The sequence below is a fragment of the Ictalurus punctatus genome, chromosome 1 (genome assembly GCF_001660625.3).
Source record: "Ictalurus punctatus breed USDA103 chromosome 1, Coco_2.0, whole genome shotgun sequence".
In the NCBI taxonomy this organism is placed as follows: Eukaryota; Metazoa; Chordata; class Actinopteri; order Siluriformes; family Ictaluridae; genus Ictalurus; species Ictalurus punctatus.
In genome coordinates, this window is record NC_030416.2 from 15,242,358 (window position 1) to 15,258,841 (window position 16,484).

Genomic DNA, 16,484 nt, shown 5'->3' on the forward strand with positions numbered 1-16,484 from the left:
GCTTTGGGGGTGTTTTTCTGCTAAGGGGACAGGACAACTTCACCGCATCAAAGGGACGATGGACGGGGCCATGTACCGTCAAATCTTGGGTGAGAACCTCCTTCCCTCAGCCAGGGCATTGAAAATGGGTCGTGGATGGGTATTCCAGCATGACAATGACCCAAAACACATGGCCAAGGCAACAAAGGAGTGGCTCAAGAAGAAGCACATTAAGGTCCTGGAGTGGCCTAGCCAGTCTCCAGACCTTAATCCCATAGAAAATCTGTGGAGGGAGCTGAAGGTTCGAGTTGCCAAACGTCAGCCTCGAAACCTTAATGACTTGGAGAAGATCTGCAAAGAGGAGTGGGACAAAATCCCTCCTGAGATGTGTGCAAACCTGGTGGCCAACTACAAGAAACGTCTGACCTCTGTGATTGCCAACAAGGGTTTTGCCACCAAGTACTAAGTCATGTTTTGCGGAGGGGTCAAATACATATTTCCCTCATTACAATGCAAATCAATTTATAACATTTTTGACATGCGTTTTTCTGGATTTTTTTGTTGCTATTCTGTCTCTCACTGTTCAAATAAATCTACCATTAAAATTATAGACTGATCATTTCTTTGTCAGTGGGCAAACGTACAAAATCAGCAGAGGATCAAATACTTCTTTCCCTCACTGTACATCATCTGAGTCAGTAAAAATTCTCAACATGCTACTGTAGCACAAATTGCTGAACAAGTTAATGCTGGCTATGATAGAAAGGTGTCAGAACACACAGTGCATCACAGCTTGCTGCATATGGGGCTGCGTAGCCGAAGACTGGTCAGAGTGCCCATGCTGACCCCATTCCAAGTGCCTACAATGGGCATGTGAGCATCAGAACTGGACCATGGAGTAATGATAGGAGGTGGCCTGGTCTGATGAGTCATGTCTTCTTTTACATCATGTGGCCGGCCGGGTGTGTGTTACTTACCTGGGGAAGAGATAGCACCAGGATGCACTATGGGATGAAGGCAAGCTGGCGGAGGAACTGTGATGCTCTAGGCAATGTTCTGCTGGAAAACCTTGGGTCCTGGACGAAGTCCAACCCTTCATGGCAACGGTATTCCTGTGATGTCAGTGGTCTCTTTCTGCAGGATAATTATTCAGGAATGGTTTCAGGAAGATGACAAAGAGTTAAAGATGTTGACTTTGCCTCCAAATTCCCCAGATCTCAATCCAATCATGTATCTGTGGGATTTGCTGGACAAACAAGTCTCATCCATGGAGGCCTCACCTCACAACTTACAGGATGTAAAGGATTTGCTGTTAACATCTTAGCTCCAGACACCACAGCACACCTTCCGAGGTCTTGTGGAGTTTATGCCTTGACGGGTCAGAGCTGCAAAAGGGGGACCTACACAATATTAGGTAGATGGTTTTAACGTTAAAGCTGCTGGTGTATGTAGTCTGCAGCACTTGCTTCACCTCTCAGTTTGCTCGTTGCAGTCACTTTTGTGAAAGTTATAGTGAATAAACCAGCCCCAATGCCTGATCTGACAAATGAATCCTTCCAAAAAGAGGAAGCAAAATGACATCATCATAAAGCCACTCCACGGTCATGAATAACAGCTTCCATCTATCATTGTTATTGCTATTACATTTATATTAAATCACTTTACATTGTTATATTTTACATTGGGATTGTGATAACCCAAAATATTGAATCATTAGTAATATTTTGTAAATGAGTCATTTGTTTAAAGGCGTGAAAATAGCAGAAGACTGTGCTTAGAATTCATGTTCTAGATCCTATATGAGGATAAAAGTTTTCTGAAGATGAACGAATGAATGATTGAATGATGTGCTGTAATGAAGCAAATTGCTGTACAATACCATGTCAGTAAAATGGGAACCACCGAGGCACAGACAGTGTCTCTTCCAGTCTATATATATTATCTAGGATCTGAAATAGTTCATGTGAGGGTGAGCTTTAAAGACATGAGGCAGATGTAATTTTTGTACCACATTTAATTTGCACATTCAGTGTGTTTCAGAACACCAACATACATGTTAATGTGTTATATGTGTTATATTAAATGTCACTGAACATTCAGCAATGTAAATCAAGTTATTTATTTTTTAATTTTTTTTAAATTTCAACACAAAAGTCCAATTAGCATTTTTTGACTTACTTAATTATAATCGTTACACCTTTTGGATACCCTGTAAGTATTTAGATTTTTGTTTCCCCATCTGACTCAGTAATACTCGTTTAAAAAAAAAAGAACACTTTTTTTCCCACTTACCGTTTAACTGGACTGTTACTCAGACTACAGCAGAGGAAGTGTTCACTTTGTGTAATGAGAACCCTTAAATCATGTACAAGCAAAAGCCCTTTTCCTTTCAGTATTCTATCAGTTGCTATCACATCCATTATAAGACCCCGTAAAACTGTCAGCTAAGGTTGCCAGTGTAACAGCTGTCTGTGAATGTACTGAAACTGTGAGCGCTGAAGGAGAGTAGAGGAGGAGCTGTGTATGATGTATAGTTTGACAGGTGTGTGTGCAGCGTACAGCAGTGCCACGATCTGACAGGTATCAATTCAGTCTGCTGCAATAAGCAATGCACACCAGCCTGCCAGGTCAGAGATTAAAAAAAAAAGCCAAAATATAATGTTCAGTACCTTGCACAACTTACTGTAGGAAGGCAGACTTCATCTTTACAGTGTACTAACCCAGTACAATTAGATCTAACAGGCTTTTTAGGAAACACACCACACCTTATCAAAAACGATCATGCCATTGGCATTCAGTGCATATAGTACAATACCTATTAAATACACACCAGTGCCCCTTTCCATATTGTACAGTATATACAGTGACATAAAGAGACAGTATAGAAAGACTGAGAGAAAATTATAAAAGTGGCTACATGGAGCATGTGTGATCTTACAGACGTAGTGACATTCAAACTGAGCTTGTGTATATGTGGACTGGCTTCATTGTTGTTGTTTTTTAATGTAGCCCACATTCAATGGCGTATATGATGCATGGATGGTGTTTAACCCATGTTACACCCATGTTAATTGTGTATTACAGTGACAAAAATGAATCAACCTTTTCAAAAGAAGACCAGAATTTTATACACACAGTACTGTGCAAAGGTCTTATGCACCCTAGTTTTTTTTAGTACAAACTTTGTTATAGATTTTTATTTTATTTGATGACTTCTACATTATTGAGTCAGTACGAAAAACATTTTAGATTTTCGAATATTAGTTTTCCAGTACAAAATTAAATATCAGTAAAGAAAGTAGCATATTGCGTAAGTGACACTTTTCAGACAAAAAAAAAACAAAAAACACAATGATGGCTGCTGGGTTTTGCTGTAAAAATAAGAAGCAATTGTGAAAGTCTCCAGAAGAACCGTGTCTGGTTCTGCAAGATGCTCAGTAAAACTTACAGCTCATTTCCTTATAAAACTACACAAACTGTACTGGAGACTACTGTTTTTATTTTTGTCACACCACATACTGACTTTGTTTCATTTACTACTGTTTACGGTATTTTTTTTTTTTTATTTAAATGTAGAAACATTTCATTTCATTATTTTGAAGGCTCTACAGCATTTCTCTGCATGTGCCTAAAACGTTTGCACAGTACTGTGTCACTTGAAAGTCATTATACATCTCGTCACTTCTCAGCACTGATTGCTGTTTGCTTGGTTTCTTGCAATTTTTTTTTTTTTTTTTTTACAGTAAATCTTGTGTTATTCAAACATGCGGTACAGTGAACTACAGCAGTGTAGTGAGGTCTGTGGAAGCAGACATGTTACACCTTAATTTAAACATAAATACAATCAATGCTAAGTTCAGAAGAGTGTACTTCTAACAGTCTCAAAATGGTGTACATTGTGTGCAATATTTTGGTCTCTTAAGTTACTATTGATCAGTGTGTATGTGTATGTACGTTTGTGTAAGAGCGTGTGCATCACTGATGGCTAAACCAGCACTGTTTAGAAAGGACTATTTGAGAACTATCACTACATAGCTGTTGCAAAAGTTCATTGTGTTTTTCAAAAGTCCATGTGAAGTGCTCTAATTCATCGTCTCTCTCTTAGGGCCTTGAGGTCTCCCTCGTGTGTTTGTGTATATGATTGTGTACTGTATATGTGTGTGTATCCGTATGTTTGTGTGTGTATTTGTTTAACAGACAGGAGAAACCTCAATACTCGACAAGGTTGTGCCACTTGGAGATTTGCCGGCGTGGGTTTTGGCACACCTCCTGCCAATGGGTGGCACCAGAAGGGCAGGGACTGTGTGTTCCCAGCACCAGACGCCCCACGGCCTGGTTCTTAGTAGTGCGGTCAAAGTCCATAACCAGAAATTCGATAGAGATGTCAGGCAGCAGGTCAGCGGGCACGTCGTAGATGAAGGACTCGTTGAAAACAGGATTCAGCGTGCATTTCTTCACATGAGTCTTCTTTTTGGCGATGCGCTTGCGGTTGTAGAACACGTTCACTTTCACATACGGGTCTGAAAAAAAAAACCACGTTTATTCATTACATTAGTTATTAGTTTATTACACATAATCTTTTTTTCACATAAAATTAAATATTCAGTATATATTTATAATTTTTAAAAAATATATATTGAAGCAGCGTTCCCAAAAAAATCATTCATAAACATATAGCAACATTCTACAAGATGCATAGAATTATAATGTAGAGCAAATGTTCAGCAGAAATGTTTAGTTCAGCAGAAATGTCCAGCAGAAATGTTTAGCAGAAATGTTCAGCCGAAATGTTTATTTCAGCAGAAATGTTCAACAGAAATGTTCAGTAGAAATGTTCAGCAGAAATGTTCAATAAAAATGAAACTGGAAAAAAAAAAGAATTATAATGTAGAGAAAATATCACCTAAAATCAGTGTACATGTGTACTCACTTCCAGCCAGGCCAGTGATGTCCAGTTTGGGAAGGTGTCTAGCTTTCAGGACTACCACACTGAGTCTATGAGAGACAGGCTGATACGACAGAGACACCAGCAGCTCCCCACGGCTCACGCACTGCAAAAACCCACACATAACAACCTTCTTCAGTTACCTTTCAATCATTCATTCATTCATTCATTCATTCATTCATTCATCTACTCTATTCACTCCTAGATTTACTCTGCATCATGGATCTGTAATGGTAGGTGCAGCACACGCCATTGTCTAATGCTAAAAGCATAGCTGTGCTTTTCATCTGAGGACTTTGTAAACGTGCCGTGTACACTGGACCCTTCTTATACAGCCTACACCCCTCCTACAGACATCTGCTATTAATGCTTACATGCTGCTAACAAAGCAAGCTGTTTATGGAGTAAAAACATGATTTCTGCTCCCCCAATTCCGGTCTTTTAACTCACCCTCGGAATCGCTGACATATTACGGGCATTTTCTTCTTATGCTCTTAAAGAAGATCTTAAAGAAGACCAGTCTTTTAGTGTATTTAAATCTTCTCTCAAAACACATTCTTTAGGATAGCTTTTACTTGATGAATTAGGTTGTTTTTAATTCAATTATTATTATTAGTATTATTGTTAATATTATTTTGAATTGTATTGTATTATTAACAGTTTTTTTCTTTTTCTATGTAAAGCACCTTTTCAAAAGGGACGATATATTATTATTATTATTATTATTATTATTATTATAAAAACACCTCCCACCATTCCACGCTGCACTTCAGCCTGCAATTAGAGACAGCACAGCAGTTCTGCTAAAACAATCACCAAGGTTTCTTTTTCAGCTTTTCGCTTAATCCGAGTGACAACTGTGTCATAGCTTACAGGACATGAAGTGTGAATTTAGCTATTTATATTAATCCGCACATTGAATGAAAGCATCAGAAAATAAAATCTACGAATATTACAAGGAACAGAAAACCTTCATCCCGGTATTATGTTTTCAGTTCTCATATAACACCATGTAACCTGGGATAGGAGGATGAAACTCCCAGTCTGAGAATGCCTGACCTATTCAAACGAACCTCTTGTACAAAAGGAGCCTTCATTTCTTTGCTGTCTTCACAATGTTAATATATTTCAGACTAAAATTTGAGCACAGTCATAGTCTCCTTCCCTTCCACTAATATAATAGTATAATAACCACACGTGTATGTATGCGCACGGTCCTCACTGGTGGTTTTCGTGTTTTAGTAACACCCGCCGTTTCTCCGTCTTCTGTTTTCTGGTTATTTTTAGCTTGCAGTTCAGAACGTGCCATGAGTTCTCAAAAATAAATTATGTCCACTTTCTACAGTACATTCCCGTCCGATTTTAGCATTGGTGTTTTAAATGAATACAACCTCATTCAGTTAATTCATTGTTTGTTACCTGTAACTTGTAAATGTAAATTGCTTGATAATTACAAAAATCCCCTTTATATTCCCCCTTTTAAAGTACAGTACATTAGGTATTACCTTTATAAATTTTAAATATCTATATGTGAATTCTGTTCTTTTCAGAAGCTTGAGTGCGAAAATGTTTCCCTGAGCACAAGGATAAACAACTTCAGCAGTGATTACTGTTTCTATCCTTCGAACTGGGTGTTAATCCAGAGTTGACCTAATCCTCTTAATTACTGGATATTTAATAGACGGCAGAGTTAAAAAATAAAAAAATTAAAATACTTGGATTGTGAAAGTGTTTTAGTACTGTCCCAAGAAATAAATGAACTAGCATTACAGGCTAGAATTTTTTTATTCTCAGTTATATATGAGGTAAAGGGTGGATACTGCTCTCACCTGCATGCTTCTCTTGCTGATTGGCTGTGTGATTTGCACTTTGCCTGTGCTGAGCTCCACACCAGCCAGTGGCACCAACGCCTCGCCAATCACATCATCGCGAGCAAAGCGGTCGAAACTCAGCACGAGGAAATGCAGCGTGAGCTCCGACACCGAGCTGTATGGCACACCGTAAAACGTGAACGTCTCGTCAAAGGCAGGCTCAAGTGTCTTGCGCAGGACCCGGGTCTTAACTCTGTGCTTCTTTTCAGGCAAGATGGTCATCTTGATGTAAGGGTCAGCACTGCCTGCTTGGCTATCCACAGCACGTAACCCTCGAGCCTCCAGTACAGTCACCACAAGCGCCTTCTTGGGGAAATTGTAGTCGATGGTGAGGCTGAGGGTTCCGCGATCGGCTTCGTCAGTGAAGGGCGTGGCGCTGCTGGATGCCGTGGTGCTTGAGCTTGAGCTGCTTGAGCTGTTCTCCAGGCAGCAGTAGTCTGAGTGAACAGGAAGCTCCCTCTCTAGTCGTGGAGCTGGGTGAGCGCTTTCATCTAAACCACCTACCTCAAACTGAGGCGTCGCCATCGGACTCTTCTCGGCACCCACGTCCACTAGCACAACAGGACACCCTTTGCCTTCTCGCTCAACGTCAGTGCTATTTCCGCCGGCTCGACGCACGAGTCGCACGATTCTCTTGCTGTTGGTCAGCGCCTCTGGGTAGATGCTCATGCCCTTCAGCATGTGGATGAACTTGTAAGGCGGGTCTGTCAACGGGTCACCACACTCTGTCTGGACACCATGGAGCTTGTGGTTCATCCTGCGGTAGCGTTTTTGGCAGCATGTCCACACAAAGATTAAGGCCACCACTGCAACCACCAGTACGCCGGCGCCGATGAAGCCCGCAAGTACAGGGGACATATCTGAAAAAATAAGCAAACCGGGCTTTTAAGCACAAAATTATTGTCTACAATTATTGTAAAACAGCGACAAACCTAGAGTGATGAAACACGATATATACATTTTTTAAAATCAAAACATTGTGTGTTCATAATACATTTATGAGCATGTGCTCAAATACCCCAGGTGAAGAGAGGACCACTAGACAAATAAATGAAATATTTTAGTATTTTACAACATAATATGATTGATTTTTTTGTGTTCGAGCTTAAAAAGCTTCAAGTCATAGCAGTACACTCTGTTCATTTAATAATTTACAGAGTTTATTTCTTTAAAGAAGTGTTTTAACGGCAGCCGAGAGGCTCTGACGCCATGGGCATGGCGAAGTGGGACAGAAATAAATCGCACAGACAGTGAGAAACAGAGTGAATGTGGGAGGATGACATGATTCAGAGAGACATAGCAACCAAAACACACACACACGCACACACACAAATCTAGACATAAAAACGGTACATCTGCGTCAGAAGGTATGGTGTGTTAGCATGTTGGGCATTACATAATGTCCAAGCATGCAATGAACATATAATATGATACAAAACTGAGCAGGAAGCTGTGAGAGGCTGGGTAGGAAGATGGCAGAGGAGGTTTGGAGTGAAGTGTTTTGGAGATGGAGAGGTAGGTGTGGTGACGCGGGAGGAACAGGGAGGGGAGGAGGCCCACAGGCTTGTTTATGTCTCTGTCCGGTGTCCTGTGTCCTGTGTTTTGTGCCAAAGCTTTGCCAATGTGGCATCAGGCTGACTTGTCTCACAGAACAAAAATACAATCATTTAGCTTGGCTACGCACGGTATATTCAGTCAGTCTGGTGGGTATTAATGTGGGGACGCAAGAGGGTAGAATGCCATTGAGCGTGACAGAAACACAGCAGGAGCCGGCACACAGCAAAGCTTCGGCAAAGAGCACTGAAGCACAGAAATAATAATGAAAACGACAACACATTTCATCCAAAATAAACCAACAGTCGAGTCATGTATTACTGCTGGATAGGTATGGGATTGCTGTCCATGTCTTTTTTATTATTACGAGCTTTTAAAAACAGTACCAGAATATGGGCTGCATACAGTATATACTAGCACACATTAATTATCAGACTTTATCCTTCTGATGAAAAAACAAATGCCAAACAAAAGCTACTAGTGATTTTTTATAACAACAGTATACTGGCTCAATTTGTATGGATTACAAATCTTACCAATTGGCCAGGTACATGTTGTGGTAATTATATATTATTATAATTTTGTTACCAATCCAGTTATATCACTGGATGGGAATTTGTACTGATATCTGCCATCCATACAGGGTGCCAGAAATACCAGTAACTGTTCACTGCTAATACTCCATCTGATGCTTTCATTTATTTGATGATCAGAACCTCATGCAAGCATTATTGCCAAGGCAGGACAAAAAAAAAATCTAAATCAATATACAGCGAGTATTCAGCTTTTAGTGCTTGCTCTCTTAAAGAGAAACAATGAAATAAACAGAGCAAAGAAACAAAATGGTGATGGGGGATGAATTATCAGGTGGTGTGTAATGAGTGTAAAATACAGACACTCCCCAGAGGCACTGAGCTTCCCTCTGCGCTGATGGCCTTTGAGCTTGAGGAGCTGCAGTGCTTTGTTACCGATCTGCCAGAAAGCTAGTCTGGGGTTGGGCTGGGGTGTGTATGTGTGTGTGTGTGTGTGTGTGTGTGTGTGTGCGTGTGCGTGTCCTAATGAGACCTCTGAGACAAGATGAGACAGACGCTGCAGAGAATGAGTAGGTGTGTACCTGTTTGTGCTTTTAAATGGCACCTGAAGAAGTACATTCTGTTCGTACTGTCATACAATGTGACTGCATATTTATGGCACAATGTGATAGTAACATTAGCATACTGAGCGGTATGCAAGCTGCAAAGGCACACATGTCTATATTCAGAGATATGGCTAACAATGAGGAATAGAGTAGTTAGCGACTGGCAGGTTACAATGCAAAGCATTTAGGTTCACTGAGACTAAACACATCTATTTACTGCAGATTGGGTAGTGGTTAAAGTCCCCAAGTGCCTTGGAACGAGCAACATTATTTGACGTGTTGACATAATTTCAGCTGAAACAGGACGTCAGGGCGGGACATATCAAGTGGCTCTTCTCCCTTTTTAAATAGCCGATAGTGTTTAGATTACTTCAGAGCCCGGCTAAGCCGTACTTATCGGTTAGTATCATGGACGTGAGCCCGAGCAAGAACGTGAACGAATTCAAGGCATTTCCTTTTTAACCAACTGACAGTTAGAAAGCTGTATAAAACGTGCGTGTCCTCATAGCTAAAGACACCTTTACGACGTATGCTTGCTGATATGATTTCTCTCGCTCAGAAACACCAACTTCGGCAAGGTGATGTTTATAACGGTGGAGGTGGGACACTGCAGATTCTAGAGAGTATTTGATTGGACAGAAAATCTATATGAGAAGCTGAAGTGCAGAATGATGTCATCAAAATTGTCGATCCTTACTGGTGGTAGAAAGAGACTGTACATTTTGAATGCATATATCTTCTAAATATTTTGGAGCTTACAGATAACTTGAAGGCTAATATATTCATACTAAAGCCACAGAACTTCCATTTTGATTTCATGGGGACTTAAATAATTATGGACAGACTAAGTCCAACATTTTATGCCCTATTGCACATCTGAACACTGTAATGTCTTTTAGTAGTGTAATATCTACACAGTTGCTGAGCATCCTCATTAGCACAAAGGGCAAATAAAGAACTGTAGCCAACAGCACTGTCTCATCCAACAAACTTTTTTTTTTTTTTTTTTTTTGCAATTACTCAAGTCATCTTCTATGAGCAAAAGACTTGAGTAATTGCAAGTCATCATATCTCTGGTGTGATACCTTCAGACTGGTGTAGTGTGTCCCAAACATACTCTCACTACAGTCCAGAGAAAGATGTAAAGATCGAAAGATATCTAGGATTAGGCTCAGAAACACTAATGCTAACACAACCAGTGAAAGAAAGGTCAAAGAGGAGAAAGTGTGTCTAAATGAGAATCTCTCTCTCTCTCTCTCTCTCTCTCTCTCTCTCACACACACACACAAAAGGCATGATTAAATGCAACTTCCTGTGTTCCCCTCTCCAGCTCCATTTGCTCTTTACTAATGCATCTATAGACAAAGCCGGGCTGCTCCCAGCCATTGGGCACTGCAGGGATTCCAGCACGATGATGTCAGATTTTGGAACGTTGTCAAAGCCAGCTGCTCCAGTCGCCTGGAAACAACCCCAGGGGACAGCGTGCATGCACAACCCCCCCCCCCCCCCCCCCCAACCCGACACACACACACACACACACACACACACACACACACACACACACACACACAATGTTGCAATCAAAATTTGACACAAACCATTGTCTGATCCAACTCTCACGAGCCATGAATAAACTGGCCTGATTTGAACTCTACGGTTCTGAACAATTGTTATTAGGTTTCTCAAGGACTCAGGAAAAAAAGGATGCAAGGACACTCCAGCAAGAGATTTACAATTATAAAATTGTACATTTACTAATTGTAAAATTTAAATTTCAATCTCTGGCAAGAGATTTACAATTAGACATTCATCTTGCAACCAGCAGCTCCAGTGCACAAATCTTCATGTGGAACCAACATGACACCACAGACATGATACCATGATACCCTTAACAGTGCAAGAAAAAGGACAGAATGTTCTTGAACATCATATCAGAACTGAGAAGCACAGGATGTGGCCCAGGATGACGACAGTATACCTCACCTTACATCCACAAGTCCCTAAAAACAAATACTGATTCAAACAAAGGATGTGTTTTGAAAACCTCTGATGGATATTAACACCATCATGTAGTTTCTGTGTCTCACAAGGCACAGTAACACAGACGGAAGAGAGCGGCCTCGAGCTAAATACTGAACCGTGTTTGAAACATCAAAAGGCCTACATCAGCATCACTGAGGCTCATCCATGCCACCACTCCACCCTTTTAGCGCAGATAATTACTCACCTAACAAACTCGTATTGTCTTCATTTCGGTCTCTTTCATTTTTAAATGGACAAACATTTTTATCTTTAAAGGTCTAACATAGCAGAGTAAACAAATTAATCTCATCAAGGCAGACATTAATTGGTTGAGGTGTGTTACTGCTGGCTCTGAAGGTAGCATTGAATGTAAGCAGTTAAAACAGCCAGGACGCGAGCGTGCAGTAGGATGATGCAGCAAAAGGCGGAGCAGCTGCTGGTATCTGAACCGCTCTGTAAAACCTGTAACTGGAGACATGATGTGAGCGAGACTAAAAGCCTGTGTGCTCATGTTTAATCTCACCTTTTTTTTTAACAGATGACTCCACTGATTAAGTAAAGGTCATAACATGAGGAGCATGCTTCTAAAAGGCCCAGGTACAGGTTTCCCCTATAGTCCAATTTCATTCATTTGTGTTTCTTTAGTAACTGAAATGTCCTGCTCATGGTCCAAATATGTATTTTACATATACAATACTATTACATTCTATACAATTATATTCTCCTAATTAAAGGTAGAAAGGTTTTCTTAAGGGTACCCCCAGTAACGTACATGTCACATAAAAGCCCAGTTTAATGACTTTTTCTAGAGTATAGGCAGGTATTTTTCAGAAATGTGACATGGCACAGCAGTGTGTAGAAACATTGCTACATGGCTATAACAGTGCTTATGTCATTTTAGGTTTGCCAGCTGGCAGAAAGCTGACCATCTATTTGTATGCCATATACTTGATATTTTACAGATTAGATGACTGAGTCTATATTCATAAAGGTGTGGAAATATATGTATATATCCCAGAAATACATTCAGGATTTCTGTTAGAATGCTGGTTTAGTGGATTTACACTTCTGCTAGCACAATATGTCCTGAAATAGTTGGAAATCATTTTCAACTCGTACAGCATACTGGAGATGCTCTGTATTAGAAAGACATACAGATCTTCCACAGACAATCCATCAATGTCTGAACCACACTGTGAGATCAGACACTGTTTTTTTCTCCCTCTCCTCCTCTTCAGTAGCATGACTCAGGAAGACATATTATGTTACTCCCACGGCCAGCACCAGCTAGCACCGCATACAGTAGCCTACAATACACGTCACGCAGTCCCTCAAAAGAGCCCACACTAATAATGGCTGTAGCTACATCATCAGTATCGTCACAACATGACCATAATGGGTTAGTTTTTGGTTTTTGTGTGGGGGCGGGAGTACAAATCCTGTCAGGAAAGAGTGGCTGACAAAATAAGCTTGCTTTTGGTTGCTGCAATTTACTGCTATTTAAGTTGGTAAATGATGAAAGGTTCTGTCAGAAGAACACATTACATTTTTTTTTTTAAAATTTAAATAGTGATAGCCCACCAACAACTTTCAGAACTTATCAAATCTTTTCCAGAGGACAAAGCTCATTTGAACGACTCTAATCTTCCTCTAAAGTGCTTTCTATATGTTTAACTGAAATAGTGCTGGAGAAGGACTCACAAACTCCTTCCAATCATCTTGCTGCACATCTGTCGGGTAACATCAAGACATGCTGCTTAATCACTCAATGAACTATTTTATAATATAACAAGGGGGATAATAATAATAATAATAATAATAATAATAATAATAATAATATCATCCCCATCTTAAGCTGCATCAAGTTTCATTCACCAGCCTCATGCACACATAGCAAGACCAGTGCAGCATGACATGACATGTCACATGGATCATCAGATATTCTCAAATGTTAAGGAATGCATGTTACTCACATCAATTCAAAGAACTGCAAACCACCAATAACACCAAGACCTCAAAAATACATAAATACCAGTATGTATAAACAAGAAACTCACTCCTAAAATGAGAGACCAGTATCAGACTGTATGAGTCAGACAAGGTTACAGCAATCTGAGACATCTCTGGGGCTAGCACTTAACATGTGCAGTGATGGAAAACAAAGTTTAATTACAAGTATAATATCCAATAATATCAAATAAGCATAATGTTTATTCCTAAACTGGTATTTAGGCAGCTCCATAATTACAAAATGACCCATCATGCAAAGGTTCTAATCAATAACACACCTTATTACATAGGCAAACCTTGCTCAGTCATATATATATATTATATATATATATATATATATATATATATATATATATATATATATATATATATATATATAGAGAGAGAGAGAGAGAGAGAGAGAGAGAGAGAGAGAGAGAGTGTTTAGGTTCTAGAGCACCTATAATATATAATATATACACATGGAAAAGGCGAAATTTGAGTTTAAAAAAACCCCACAAAAACCCCACTGACAACAATAATAAAAGACTTGTATTACTTAACAAACATATGTGAATAAAGAGCGTTATGAGTCTCTGACTATACTTCACACAGAGATGACAGAAGCGCATGTTTACACCCTGCTCTAATTCACACGTACTGTACAGGCCTACTGAACACAACTCAACGCAGTTGCTGTACTGGCACATCTGAATGTGAACTGAAGGTTATTTCATAACGTCATGAAAGATACTATAGTAAATGTGTAGATATTCAAAAGCAGAATTGAGGATACTCACCGTACGCTGCTCGTATTTCGGTGATCTCGGCCATTTTGAAGACTTGGGGCGCGTCTTGTGCGGTCCGGCGGGGGGAAAAAACACACACACACACAAGTACTAATCGACAGAACGGTAGACGACGAGTCGTTGAATTAATTCTCACGAACTCGATCGTTCATGATTAAGATTTCTAGGAATTTGAGTTCATGCTGTGTTGAGGCTGGGGTGAGGCTGGAGTGTTGGTGCTGGTCCCCGTAATGCTGCGCAGTGGTGGAGATGCTGCTGAGCTTTAAGATGCTGCTGCTCTGTGATGTGATTAAGCCCCGCCCACCTGCGCCGCCATCACCACCGACACCTCTACCGTCAGAAACACCTACAACATCCTACTGAGTTAACGTTCAGCTTTGATTCAACTCTCACAGTGTCGAATTAACACCCACATCCGGTTCCTCTCTTCCTACAGCGGAGTAAGAACACCTACCTACTACTGAACACCGACCGTGATGAATCAGCTCTAGAGTTATGTGGAGGACAAACGCTTTTTTAGATGTTGCTTGCACTGTATTGTGATTAGACAGGCCGTCTGTTTATATGGAATGAAGTATTTTTGATTAGGTTTTTGATTTTTAAAAAAAATTAAAATATATGTTTGCTTCGCGCCTCCGGGACTGGGGGTTCTAGTCCAGCCGCCATCCTGTGTGTGCGCAGAGTTTGCATGTTCTCCCCGTGCTCTGGGGGTTTCCTCTGTGTACTCTGGTTTCCTCCCCAAGTCCAAAGACATGCTTTGTAGGCTGATTGGAATTTCTAAATGGTCTGTAATGTGCGAGTATGTGTACGGTTGTGCCCTGTAATGCATTTGTACCCTATCCAGGGTTGCACCCACGGTTGCAGGGTGCACCAAGTTCCCTGGGACAGGCTCCAGGCTTCCCCGTGACCCTGTGTAGGATAAGCAGTATGGAAAATGGATGGATGGATGGATGGATGTATTTGTGATTGAAAAACCCAGCTCAGTTTCTCTCTCACCCAGCTAGCAGCCTCCAAAACACATCCTGAGACGACAAAGGTGATAGACAAGCTTTGCCAGTAAGTGTTAGAAAGGAAACAGTTTCTGAGCACTACAACTTTAAGGCAGTTAGAAAATCCATTTTTATTTATTGATCAATTTTGTCAAGGAAGCTGGAAATGAACTTGGCAACTGCCAAGCGTAGAATCCCACCCTATTTGAACAGCATGGCTGGTAGCGGTTAATTTTTCAAGACACAGCACTCTCTACTGTACGCTATACATAAATGAGGCTGGCTGTATTGCCTTTTTCTATTAGTTTTTTTTTTTTTTTTTTAAATTAACATCTACTATAAATCTCAGTAAAATTGCTCTGCAAATGCCCTTACAAAAAAAAAAAACACAACAAAACAAATTAACAGTTAGCAAGTTAGTTGGTCTGTTTAGGGGTTGTAGTGGATCAACTGTTAAAGCTACTCATCAAAAAGTTGAGAGTTCAAAATCACCTGCTGCCACTGCTTTCTCTTGAGCCATGCACTTTTAAGCCTCTCCACCATTGTTTTCTAGCAAACTTTAAAGAAACAAAAAAAAAAGAAATAGAAAAAGTACAACTTTTTGTTGTACTAGTCACATGTGTACATCATGTATATCATAACAATAAAAGCTTTCATTCAACACTTACAGAATTAAAAGAGCAGTGTAGAAGAAACAGCTACAGTGTGAAATCAACAGAGTTCAATTCAGGTGTAATTAAACACTGGGTTGTATCCACAGCTGCTTTTGTATTTTAGTTACTCTCACTGCAGACTGTGGAAGGCAAAACAATACAAATACTTTTTTCTGCCATAGCTTTCTTTCTTTAATTATTTCTTCAAGAATGACTGTACAAAACTAAACTATAAGAATATTAGGTACGGAGTTAAAACAAGGTTTTGGGTTCAATCTATGTCTATAATAATGTTTGCAAAGATGAAGGGAAACTTTGTGAGGTTTACGTTATAATAGCGTCCAGTAATATACAGTACAAGGTCATAGTGTGCAATACTTAACAGTTACAGTAGCATACACTACTATATAACTCGTCATACATTTATGCTTCAACGTATAACTTGTAACCATGTCTAAAGTCTGTGTAGCTACTTTTAAAAACTTAATCTTTTTACCGCTTAGTTCAGGAAGCCTGTTGAAAATGATGCCATATT

General features: G+C 40.0%; 1 protein-coding gene across 1 annotated transcript; it reads right to left on the reverse strand.

The window, feature by feature from the left end:
- Positions 1-1,975: 1,975 nt before the first annotated feature.
- On the reverse strand, positions 1,976-15,315 carry syt11b (synaptotagmin XIb). The gene is made up of 4 exons (XM_017471867.3): positions 14,299-15,315; positions 6,754-7,655; positions 4,910-5,030; positions 1,976-4,499 (listed from the first exon to the last, which is right to left on the reverse strand). Exons 1-4 carry the CDS (start codon positions 14,330-14,332, stop codon positions 4,189-4,191), a joined length of 1,368 nt encoding a protein of 455 aa, XP_017327356.1. The 5' UTR covers positions 14,333-15,315; the 3' UTR covers positions 1,976-4,188.
- Positions 15,316-16,484: the final 1,169 nt, after the last annotated feature.

Excerpts from the sequence above, each read along its gene's own strand:
- syt11b (XM_017471867.3), bottom strand. The coding sequence starts at position 14,332 with ATGGCCGAGATCACCGAAATACGAGCAGCGTACG. Across the intron at positions 7,656-14,298 it reads CGAAATACGAGCAGCGTACG|ATATGTCCCCTGTACTTGCG; the intron begins GTGAGTATCCTC and ends TTATTTTTTCAG. Across the intron at positions 4,500-4,909 it reads CATCACTGGCCTGGCTGGAA|ACCCGTATGTGAAAGTGAAC; the intron begins GTGAGTACACAT and ends TTTTTTTTTCAG.